The following is a 13,031-nucleotide window of genomic DNA, read 5'->3' on the forward strand; positions in this document are numbered from 1 at the left end:
ACTACATCGACTGATATTTTCTTTTTTTAAAACAAAGAGGTTTGTGGTTTTTTTGTTACAGTAGTATTAATCTATGCTTACAACGTAAGTAATTTAGCTTAAAAGCACTGCTTTAACAGTCATGCAGGAACAGAATCAGGTCATGATCCTACCATCTAACCTACATAGCAGACCCGTGCACCCATGTGGAGTTCCACTGAAGTAACTGGAGCTCTGGAGAAGTTACCTACAGATCAGATTGCTGGATCCAGCTGTAGTCTTTTCCTAGCACATCTTGAAAACTAGCAGCTAGTGCTACAGTACTAGCATATTATTTTAGTTATTCATTAGAAAGGTTTTTACTCAGTGTAGCATTAACCATAAATTCTTGTACATTGGTCATATTATAGGCTGGGTTCAAGTTTTCTGGGGCTTATTAACTGCTATAAAATTTGCTCAATACTGACATATGAAATTGATATACATGTGTAAATGGGTATATATATTAGTTTCAGTTGTAGCTTTGTTTTTTATACAAAGATGATCTGCACATCTAAATTCCAAAATTGAATGAAACAATTGTTCTGAATGCCTCAAGCCACCTTAGTATGGGGGACATCCATGCTCCTTACTTACTATTTTCTTTTCTTTTTCTGCAAGACCCAAATTCTGACGAACTGTCGAATTCTCATTTAACACAATAACCCAGACATCACACGCACCAGGAAACTGCTAACTGCCTAACGAGAGTCTTCATTTTTAAAGCACTGTTTTAAAAATGCTTATACCCTATGGGATATGATCATTTTTGAAAACCTGCAAGACTGCAGAGTATTGTAAAAACCACAAGGCTTGCCTTTCACTCAGAGGCCCAAGATCCTGAAAGCTGATTCATGTGGGCAGAACCCTACACCTGTGCAGAGCCTGGGCCCCATGTGGGCGTAAGGGTGCATTAGTACGGATCAGTTTGCTGAGTTGGAGTGACAGGCATCTGTAAGACCCAATGGAGGTCCATGGGCAATACAATGTCACTAATGCGGTCCATGCTGCAGCATTACAACAAACAACAAAAGCAGGTAAACTACAGTAGGTGCAGACTAGTGGCCCTGCAAAAGGAGGAGGAAAACAGTTTAATTTTCATGTGCTAAATGCTCCTTTCTAGTTTTGGAACACTTGCAAAATTCTACTTTTAGGTTTCAGAGTAGCAGCCGTGTTAGTCTGTATCCGCAAAAAGAAGAACAGGAGTACTTGTGGCACCTTAGAGACTAACAAATTTATTAGAGCATAAGCTTTCGTGAGTTTGCCCTGCATAAGCTTTATACAGGGTAAAACGGATTTATCTGGGTTTAGACCTCATTGGGAGTTGGGCATCTGAGTGCTAAAGACAAGCACACTACTGTGAGCTGTTTTCAGGTAAACTTGCAGCTTTGGGACAAGTGATTCAGACCCTGGATCTGTGTTAGAGCCAGACAGGAGTGGCTGGCTCAGCAAGACAGGGTGCTGGAGTCCTGAGCTGGCAGGGAAGTGGGCTGTAGTCCACGAAAGCTTATGCTCTAATAAATTTGTTAGTCTCTAAGGTGCCACAAGTACTCCTGTTCTTCTTTTTACTTTTAGGTTATGTTCTATCACTTTTTAAAACGTTATATTGTCTTTTTTTTAAAAGCTGGCAGCTACCTTGATCTTTTATGATGCAGCTAAATTATTCACATTTGAAGATCATACACATGACCTTCCTTGTCCAACTGCTGAATAATAATTTTCTCCAAGATACTTCCATCATTCTCATTTTCCTAAAACGTAAGTGGGACAAGATATCAGCACACAATATGTAATGAGGAATACCGTAGTCACACATACTGAAAAAAGCTTACTGCCTGTGAGAAATGCAAGTGTACAACTTTTCATATGCGAATGAGATAATGCAAATGAAATAGAACTCTGTCACAGGATTAGTTCCCAAATGTTATTTTATGCGCCCAGACACTTATACAACATAAACGTTGATGGGAGGTGAAGCAGAGACATTTATTTTTCAAAGCAGGAAATATTAATCAAATTACTATTATAATGCAATGAGATTAAATTTAAATCATCCATTTGGTAGTACACCAGGCACTAGTAATGTATGTGTGTGTGTCTGTTACAAATTATTATTTATCTGATATATACTTGTTATAAGAGAATGGACTTGATGGAGATGTATAAATTCCTTGGAGGTCTTTTAACATATGTTATGGAACTCTTTCCCTCAATACAGTATTGTAATTTAAAGTTACCAGAGGTTACAGACAATTCTACACACCTACCTCAATGTTTTCTTGATACTTAGAAGCCATTTCATCTAGCATTTCAAAACAAGTCTGGAGTAACATTATTTTTAATGGTAGGCAAAAATACTATTCCCTGTCATGAAATAGTCTCTTCACCCCCCCCCATTAAGTGGTTTTAGAAGCAAATGAAAAATATAATGTATGCATTTATAGATAAAGTTGTGCACTGTTTGGATATATTTCAGTTATTTACAACTCATTACAGATGGTACAAGCCTAAACACCAATCCTGCAACAATCAGGTCTGCATAGGTGGATGTCTCCGCCCAGAGCCACTTCAATGAGACTTTGCATAAGCACAGAGGTCTGCCCACACAAAGATAAGTGCAGGATTGGGGCCCTGCGTATCAAAAGCTACCTTCTGTTTTTATGCTTTAAGCTCATATTTATTTTTAATGTATAAAACACCTATTCTGTTTTCTGCCATCCTTCTCTCGACATGAATCCATTATTTGTTCATCTTTTCCTTATTACTAGTAAATGCACAAAAATAATATTTTGTGTATTACGAGTATGAAGATCACTAGAAACTTTTGACTTCTGAGTCATACCTTTAGAATTATATATTGCACAACCTTCAACTCCTAACTGGTTAGAAGGGGCTTGTCAGACAACTCAGTAATGCAAAAACATATATTCCAGTTCGGTGGTGTTTAACTTAACTATTTTTATTAATTTAAAATAAGTAAAAATGTACACTATCATATGTACTTATATGAGATAGTTAAGGCAAAAGTTAGTAAAAAAATCAATTTTAAAAATTCTGAAATAGGATGGGCTTTTTTACCATTTCATAATATATAATTCAACACTGACATGGATCTTAAACTTTCTTTGCTGTTGGCCACAAGAGATAAACATGCACATCTCCAAATGGCTGTGTAGATCAACTGGGAACAAATCCAACTGACAAATCAGCTTCAGGGTAGCTAACTCCAGCAGGGTCTGAATGGTTATTTAACACTTTAGGCCGTGATCCTGCAAATACTTATGACTTAAACTCAGTGGGATTACTCAAGTGAGTGTTTGCAGAATCAGAAGATCCTCTTGTGTATTCTCAAAGGTTTCGCCATATTTCTCAATTAAACAGTTAATAAGACACAGTGAAAATATTTTTTATCAGAGATACTAGGATAGAAAAGAACTTGCGATTCTTTTTTTAAAAAAGATTATATTTCTCCAAAGAGGATAGTTGTAAAAAGTCAAAGATTGTGTGACAGCATGAGGAAGAGGCTTCAATTTCTGAACTCTTGTGGGTTTTGCATTGTTCCTGTATGTCCATCTGTAAGCAGCACCAGTATCAATTCTAGTGTTGATAATTGCCCACGTTTAAGACTGTGGGTTTGTCATGGAGGTCACGTAAGTCATGGATTCCATGACTTTCCGTGACCTCCAAGACTTCTGCAGCAGCTCAGGGGCAGCTCAGGCAGCCCCTGTACCAGTCGCACTGGCCGCTGCTGGGGCAGTCTTGGGATACCGCACCCCTTCCCTCTCCCAGCAGCAGAGTTTGGGTGTGGGCGCTGGCAGGGGGTTGGGGCATGGGATGGGGTGAGGTGGGCTGTGGGCAGCGCTTACCTGGGGGGCTCCCCAGAAGCAGCGACATCCCCCTCACTCAGCTGCTACGCGGAGGCATGGTCAGGCAGCACTGCACGCTGCCTCTGCCCAGAGTGCTGGCTTCGCAGCTCACGGCCCGCCCCGCCCCCCAGTACCCAGGCCGCCCTCCTTCAGACACCCCCCCTCCGCCCCCCGCCCAAGTTTTAGTCAGGTGTATATACTAAAAGTCATGGACAGGTCACGGGCCGTGAATTTTTGTTTACTGCCCGTGACTTTTACTAAAAATACCCGTGACTAAAACGTAGCCTTACCCATGTTTCAGCTACAGAGTAAGGTAAAGCTCCTAAAAGAAGTCAAGTAGGTAAAATGTTAGGTGACCATTAGATATTCACTTAGCTAAATCTTACATTAGTGAAGCAAATTCCTCTAGAAAGCTCAATTCTGCTGGACCATCTAGAAGAAGTGAGTTGATACAGTTTTAAAAAATTATAAATTTAGGCCACTGTCCTTCAAATAACTCAGTGTAGGTAGATCCCTGAACCTACATATAATCACGCTAAAGTCGGGGAAGGAGGCATTGCACATGTTAAGTCAGTTTCAGGATCAAGGCATTAAAGAAACTATCAAGGTGTGTACAAGCCTTAAGTGAAATAACAGCATGATCTTATAAATATAACCATTAGCCTACTGTTATTTCCCTTACAAGCATTATGTCTAAATTTAGGGCTTGAAACAACACTATTACCTGAAGCAATGTTTGTTTATTATACTACGAAGAAAAGCCATTACTGAAATGTATTTTCTTAATGTTATGACTATAGTATTAGAAAAAGTTAAAGCTATCAACTAGTGGTATATAAAAATGTTTTGTTTATTTAATGTCTATACTAGCTACATATAGAAAGTCAGGGTGAGACAAATAACTCGCCATCATTCAACCTGTGTTACAAAAGACACCGGTGAAGATCAGGGCTGTTTTTCTGTGTTTTTATGCTTATTTTTAGAAAGATCATATCAAAACCCTAGAGTATGTTATGAGTAATAGCAGTAATCAATGGATACCTATTTGCCAAAATAGTCTAGGTTGTTTACCATAAAACAAATAAAACTTAATTTGCTAAAACATTAATATAGACGGCCTGTAGCAACTGAACTGCATTGTCAGTGTTTAATTTAGATCATAAACACTATGGCACTGGGACAATTTCTTCTTCTGTACTGCACTCATTGCACTGCAGGTGCTCAATAACTAGCAATAAGAGTATTTCAGGAAACTTGGTGAGCTCTTACTCCTTTAAAAATTCATTTATGATCTTATTAAGTGTCAGCATTACAAAGAAGTTTTGTTTTTATTACTGTCGTCCTTCACTTCATGTTCTAATTTGTTGTGTTGTTCACGTATTAAACAGCTGCCATAAACATGGCAACATTTCAGCTGCTGCTGAAATGATCCCTGCATACAGGTTGAACATTAGTTTGTAAAGCCCTGTGGGGGGGGAAAGGTGCTAATGAAATCCAAGATGTTGTAAGAAATTGTATTAGTTTCAGGCCACAGCTGACTAATAGGAAGCAGCTTTTTATTTATGGCTCCTGGACTCATTCTCTGGTTACAACCCAGTTCTGTAGGACAACAAGCCAACTCACATTATGAAGTTTGGGTAAAGGGGTGTGTATTAGAGGGTAGGTTTCAGGATTTCATTCTGAGATGGAGTTAAAGGAGTTAGGAATGGGGTGAAAGGATTAAGTGTTGACTTTAGGGTGAGACAGTCAAAAATGGGGGCAGGCACCAAACTTTCACTCTAAGCAGTTAGAAATGGAGTGGTGTCCGGTTTGAGTCTGGACTGTGGCAGTTAGGAGTGTGGGGGTGAGTGGGCTGGGACTGTTAGGAGCAGTGGGGGGGCTTCTACTCTGGGCTGGGAGAGGGTCCCCCCTGCTGCTCAGCCCCATGTCTTTGGGGTTATGGAGCTGGTCTCTCACCCCCTGGCAGAGCCTGCAAGGCAGAGAAGACCAGACCCAGACCCTGGTCGGAGAGACACAGCAGCGTTGAGCCCTGGGCCTGGGGGTCAGGACAGGGGTCCCTATGCTGGGGGGGAGGTGTCTCACAGAGGGTCCCTAGGCGGGGGGGGGGGGGCTGTCTCGTGAGGCCTAGCGGAGTGTGTGTGTGTGTGTGTGTGTGGCGGGGGGGGGGGGGTTGGGTTGTTTGTCAGGCAGAGGATTGGGGGGGGGAGGGGGATCGCACTGGGTCCCTGGGCCCGGGGGAGGCGGGGATCTCATAAGGCCTGGCGGAGGGTCCCTGGGCCCGGGTGTGTGTGTGTGTGTGTCAGGTGGAGAGTCCGTGGGCCCAGGCGGGTCTTGGGGGGGCCTGGCGGGGGAGGTATTGAGGAGAGTCCCTGAGGGCCCGGGGGGGGGGGTCAGGCGGGCAGTCCCGCAGCCCGGGGGGGGGGGGTATCGCGGAGGGTCTCAGGGCCCGGGGGGGGGGGGTCAGGCGGGCAGTCCCGCGGCGGGGTGGGGGGTATCGCGGAGGGTCTCAGGGCCCGGGGGCGGGCGGGGGGGGCTGCCCAGGGGGTATCGCGGAGGGTCCCTGGGCCCGGGGTGGGGTGGGGGGGAGGGTCAGGCGGGTGGTCCCGCGGCGGGGGGGGGGTATCGCGGAGGGTCCCCGGGGCCGGGCGGGGGGGGCTGCCCAGGGGGTATCGCGGAGGATCCCTGGGCCCCGGGCGCAGCCCCGCACTCACTTGTCCAGCCAGAAGGTCCATGGCGAGTGCAGCGGGATCCCGCCCGGCTCGGGCTCCAGGCTGCGCAGCTGCTGTTGGTTGATGGGCACCGGGTCCTCGTCGCCCTCCTGCGCGGGCGGCGGGTGCGGGGGCTCCGGGCCCGGCTGGCTCTCGGGGGGGCTCAGCGCCATCGCCCTGCGCTTCCTCCCGCCGGCCGAGGCTGTCAGGGCCTCCCGTCCCCGGCCTGCCACCCCCGCGCCGGGCAGCAGGGGGCGCCGCGCCGGCCGGCCGGGACCCACGGACGGGGAGGGGAGGGGAGGGGAGGGAGCAGCCAGCGGGACTCGCAGAAGGAGCGGGACAGACACACGGACAAGGGGAGAGACAGACAAGGGCGGGCAGGGATGGGGGGGAGGGAGGGACAGACCAAGAGGGAGACTCAGACAATGAGAGGGACAGACACCCAGAGCCTAGTAGAGTTGCCAGCCCTCCAGGATTGCCCTGGAGTCTCCAGCAATTAATATTAAATCTGTCCTTAAAGATTATGTCCTGTGAAGAAACCTTCAAGGAAGACGTCCAACCTAAATTGGTAACCCTAAGCCTAATGGAAGGGGACAGACAGATGAGAACGGGGGAGGACACAGGGTCACAGACATGTCGCACCACTCCAGGACACTGACCACTACCGAAAAGGAGAAAGACACAGAGACACCCCTACAAATGCAGGGACATAGAAGGGCGTACACGTCACTGTCCTCAAATGAGGGAGAACCATTTTTTAAAAGTAAATCATCCATTTTCCATTATTGCACACTCCTACCACACTGGAAAATTTGCCAGATGCATTACAGTTGGAGAAGACAGATTCCCTGTCCCAAAGAACTCCCAGCCTAAGGCCCTGATCCCGCAGTAGGCTCTGTGGGCAGACCAATTCACACGTTAACCTCACTGTCAATGGAACTTTAGCTCCTAAGTCCCCTTTCAAAAATGAGACTTGGTGTATGTCTAGACTATAGAAATTATACATGCATTGCTATGTTGGCACAGCCTCATAGGGCAGACAGCCTACATTGATAAAAGGATTTTTCCCGTTGGTGTAAGGACACCACCTCCCTCAACGATATTAGCTATAGCTACATTGATGGAAGAATTCTGCGATCGACATAGCTGTGTCTGAACAGTCAATAAGAATGCATTTTTTCCACACCTCTGCAGACATAGCTTTCAAATGTAGACCAAACCGTAACCTCCTAAATCACTTAGATCTTGCAAGGCTGAGCTGAGCAGAGCAGTGCCAAAATACCTTTAAAATATGGACTTTAGGGCCTAATACTGCAAACACCTGGGTAACAAATGCATGTTTCATCCCATGGAGTGAAATGGGACGGCTCATGTGTATCTGCAGGATAAAGGCATAAGTAGACTACATACAGGCACTGGGAGGGACATAGCATATGACAAATCTTTAGGTAATTTTTTTAACTCTCTATATATCTTTTTGATCGTCCTTTTTTATTGAATGTATTTACCTTTGTCTATAGAAAGCTGTTCCTTGTATTTCAGGAAGCACACGTGCTAGAACCTGACTCTAATAAAAAGTAAATACAAAATCATTTTACTCATAGTAAAGTTAAGCAGGTGCATAAGTGATAGCACGATTGAAGACCATGAATTGTATAGGATTCTTGGAAAGCATATTTAATGAGCTGAATAATTTCATACATACCTCATCCTAAAAGAACATCAATAAAACTATGTTCCTTTTAAAAAACGAATCCATCAGTAAGGTCACCCATAAAAAACAGGATGTACATTACCAGGGAAACAAAAAGTTAATGATTATACTGTGCAGATGGAAACTGCTAACTGCTTTGTCAAATCAAATAAGATCTGGAAAACTAGTTGCATCATCTCTTTTATTTAATTTACTCTTCAAATAGAAGGCAGAAGATAATGACCATTTGGAATAGTTTGGATTCCTGTATCCATTGATATGCCTGCTATGGACCCTATTTTTATTTTGGCGGTGAACATCAAAAATTGTAATCTTGAAAAAAGAACACAATATGGGGCTTTATCCAGCCAATATAACCCATGTGGTTTTTTTTACTCAGAAGGAGTAGGGGATGAGGAAGGGGCCAATGTCTCTTGACCTAGAAGGACCATGCCTAGGCCCTATGACTGCAGTAGTTCAGTCTCCATGCCTATTAAGTTATTGGTATGCCTTTGCCGAGATTCCCAACGAACGTGTCCATCAGTGCCAATAGATGTGGTGATTTTCTCATATGCACAGCTGTTGCCCTAGGAACGAGGCTGAGCCCACCAACTCATTTCACAAAATCCAGCAGATTACTAGCTGTTAGTAGCTTTTGTTCACCATCAGCCTAGACCAGACTGAAATCAGTGGCCTCATCAAGGTGAAATGTTCCATATTCCATTAGCACTGAGCTATCCAGCCTGCAAGCCCTCTTTCTCAATTTTAAAAGAAATTGCTGGGATCATGAACTCTGTAAGTAACAGTACACAAAAAGACTCCAGAAATAGAGAGAACCAAATCACACAGATTCAGGGCTTGTCTACACGGGGAAGCCAATTACAAAATAAGCTAGTATTGAATTTAAAGCACAATAGCTATTCTGCTACAACTTTCCTTCTGGACACTCTTATTTTGCACTAATGCTGTTTTGTGGTTTAGCTTAATCCCCTTCCAAAATGGATTAAGCCAGGGGTTCTCAAACTGTGGGTCTCCAGGGCTGGTGTTAGACTTGCTGGGGTCTGGGGCCGAAGCCCGAGGGCTAAAGCCCTGGGTGGCAGGGCTCAGGCTTTGGCTTTAGTCCTGGGCAGCGGGGCTCAGTTTACAGGCCCCCTGCCTGGGGGTGAAGCCTTGGGCTTGGGCCCCCCACCTGGGGTGGCGGGGCTCGAGTGGGCTCATGCCTCAGTCCCCCACCCTCCTGGGGTCAGGTAGTAATTTTAGTTGTCAGAAGGGGGTCGCGGTGCAATGAAGTTTGAGAACCGCTGGATTAAGCTAAATCAGAAAAAGACCCTCTTAGTGTCCAGAATAAGAGCATTTACCTGGGGAGTTCATGCAGATTGGCTATTTCCCCATGCAGACAAGCCTTCAGCCATTTTTCCAAGTGAGACGTGTACAATCTAAATTCACCCCTAGTTTATACAGTGCAAACAAGGGCTGCCAGTGACAGAAAGTCTACCGTGGGGAACAGAGGATACAACGAATGCTGGAAATCCATAGAAGAGGGTAAATCTGGCTGGGGAGGGGGAGTGCAGCCGGATGATGCACTGGATTAGTGCATTCTTTATCTACGGGGCTTGTATGGAGCCTCTGATAGAAGCTAAAGCTACCTTCCCAGGTGGATCAAACAAACAGCTATGAAAACACTACCTGTCCCCTACAACCCTAGGATGAATCCTCTGTGCATCACAAGCACCTCCTTGCACTAGCAGGTTTGAAGTCCGACCAATGAGGAAAAATCTAGGGAAATAATCATTGAAACGTAAAGATTTTTACAGGATTTTCATTTAAAATACTGTTTTAATGTTTGTCATGTAGTTAAAAGATTTCTTTTTAAAGAGATGCACACTGATAAAAGCCACCCTTTGCCATCTCCTCTTACAAAGTAAATACTGGTATGTACTGGAAACTTCTGCTTTCTATATCTATAAAGTCAGTAAAGAATTTGATAACCCTTAAGCCATGATCAAATTGAGGAGATATACGAGTATGCCATAACCTCAGTTCTCGTAACTGACAAAAACAGTTGGGAGTGGGACACATACTATCACATTTTGTGGGTGATGGATTTGGACCTGCTCTGTAATTATTTATGAATATTGTATGTTGCCCTGGTTCTTGGGGTATTTTTTGTCTGACTATATTATGTTAACAACAAAAGTCTGTCTGAAAAAAACAGGAAGGAAAGAAAATGGCTCAACAAACACTTAGGAGTCATGAAGGGACAACGCCAGAGTTACTACCTTTGCTTAATTTTGCTTCATCTCCAACCTACAAAACTGATTTGGACCGGGGCAGGAAAAGTCCTCTGAACACAGAAGGACAAAAGAATTCTGCCAGTTTAAAAGGAGTAAACTTCTCCCGAGAGAGGTGTAAATTGTTTGGGGGACCCGGACTGAGGCACTGGGGACCTGCTGGGGCATCTGAAAAAGTTAGAACTGCCTAGGTCACCATCAGGTGATAGTAAAGCACAGACATGTGTAGACTGTTTTAAAAACCTTGTTTCTTTAATGCTTTGTTCTCCCTGCTAAAATAACTAATACTTTGGTTTTAAGAAAGCTGCTTTGATCACTGTACATCACTGGTCACAGACTCCCAAAGGGGGAAAAAGATCACAGATGTTGAACAAGTTAGACCTGCTGGATAAGCACAGCTGATACACAGGCTACTGTAGCCAAGGGTGAGACTAAGAGTGAGAGAACTGCAAAATTCCATCCTGAATAGGTAAAGGCCAAGGCCTGGCACCACTCAAAGAGACCCGGGAGGCAACAGGCGCAGCTACCTCTGTAACTGTAGCAGTGTGCTTCTAGCAACACGTTCCTGCATCTAATTTGAGTTCTTGCACCTCTCTGCCATAGCAGAGCCTCAACCAATTTCATGTTGGGGGCAGGTTATTACAGATGCACAATGCTGGAGTAGGCTCTTTGGAAGCATCAGGAAGAAGAATACTGCCTAGAAAATTGGAGTGGAGGTGATTTACATTTAGGGTCAACACTTACAATCTCCAAAAGTGTTACTGACTTCAGTGGGAGTTTCACAAATGCAAGGTTCTTATTTGCAAAAAGAGACACCCATCGCAGGAAGCATTAAATATAAACCCCTACTTTAATCTTAACGTAGGGTTGTTTAGAATGGGGGCACTCTGTCTTTAAACATGAGATTGTTTGGTGGAATCCTTTTCCCTCCCATTTGGGACTGCTCATATCCCCTCCAGTCCCATTTGTTGTTGTATAAGATCGATGTGGCAATGACCACAATTGCATATGTGAAAAGGTGATAATGAGACCAAATTTGATGAATTTTTAGCTTTTTTTTTTTTAAAAGTGCAATTTAGCAACTGGAAGCAAGGAAGAGAACTAGCACAACATGATAGTCCGCTCTCTTCACTGGAAAGTGCATCGCTGACCACCAGTAAGGTCCACTGACCACAGGTTTGATACTACAGTAAGACTTCTGAGACAAAAAAATCCAGCAATCAGAATGGCAAAGCAAGCAGCCTGGAATGACTGATGTACAGTCAATTGGGAAAGACCTGTTGTGATAGACAAATGTACCCAAATTGTGAGCTCACCTGTAAGAAGTATATGAATGTTCATAAGATTTTACAATAACCTACAAGAAAAAAGTTGATGGAAAGCAGGTCAAGTTGTTTTCAGTAATGAATGTTATAAACAGGCGTAAGAGAACCAGACAGAGACTAAATTAATTCAACCAAAAAAGGCCACATTCTTGTAATTCAAGACTATCTTGAAATCATGCTTGGTAAAAACAAGATGTGGAACCAGAAATTAATGAATCAATACTGGTGTGTCAGATTTCACTCTAGCTAATTGCTAGAACGATTACTGTAATACTACCCTATGTATTACTGTGCATTCATTTATTTTCCCCAGCACATATCTAGTAATATTAGCATTTAATTTAACTAAAGACATATTAATTTTACATAACGTATTTAAGGACATGAATATTATCAATGATCTAAGGACATTTATTCTACACCATGACTATAGACACGGTACCAAGTTATTTCTTATACTATCCAGTGGATAACTAGGCATCAGTTGGTTTTACTTGCAATATACTAGTTCTCTTTTTCTCTGTTTATTCTCAGGCCTGCATAACGGATACCTGCCAACTAATGGAGACTGAACCCTTGTTAATTTTTTTTTTAAAGTCACCTCCATTCTAAACCAACTGGGGGTCTCCTATCATCAGTGACCTGAGCCAAAGCCCACCGAAAATATCCACTGACTCCAATGAGACTTGGATCAGGCTCCAAGTTCAATGGATCCACTTGCTGGCACTGCTTACAATTCAGTTGCTGATTGTGGTATTCTTGAGGCTCACAGAATGGGCCAGCAGCCATGAAAACTAATGTCTACTGGATATAAACCTTATGTTACAGTCACTACTGAATCATTGACTGCGACAGTGCTGTGGGTTGAGGCATTGTGAGAAATAAAAGACTTGCTGATGGTAGGTGGAAAGAGTGACAAGCAAACCGTTCAAAAGCCAAAGCAGAGTTTAGAATAAACTAAAAGCATCCTTTATAACCCATTATATTTACTTCTAAAAGGTTAAAGGAAATGTTTTTAAATGCCTAAAAATATGTATAATGTTGAACTGCACTGTTTTTGGCAAGAGATCCCCCATCTAGGAAAGATTTCATATCAGCCAAGCTGTTAAGCAGAGGTTGTCATGGAAACA

At 43.6% G+C, this 13,031-nt stretch overlaps 1 protein-coding gene across 1 annotated transcript in view; it reads right to left on the reverse strand.

The window, feature by feature from the left end:
* Positions 1–6,844, reverse strand: part of EIF4E3 (eukaryotic translation initiation factor 4E family member 3) — a 32,902-nt gene extending 26,058 nt beyond the window's left edge. Inside the window, exon 1 of the mRNA XM_005309097.5 lies at positions 6,596–6,844. Coding sequence (XP_005309154.1) covers positions 6,596–6,765 — 170 coding nt within the window. The 5' untranslated portion in view covers positions 6,766–6,844. The remainder of the gene's footprint in view (positions 1–6,595) is intronic.
* Between the last annotated feature and the right edge of the window lie 6,187 nt (positions 6,845–13,031).

Source organism: Chrysemys picta, chromosome 7 (genome assembly GCF_011386835.1).
Source record: "Chrysemys picta bellii isolate R12L10 chromosome 7, ASM1138683v2, whole genome shotgun sequence".
Taxonomy (NCBI): domain Eukaryota; kingdom Metazoa; phylum Chordata; order Testudines; family Emydidae; genus Chrysemys; species Chrysemys picta.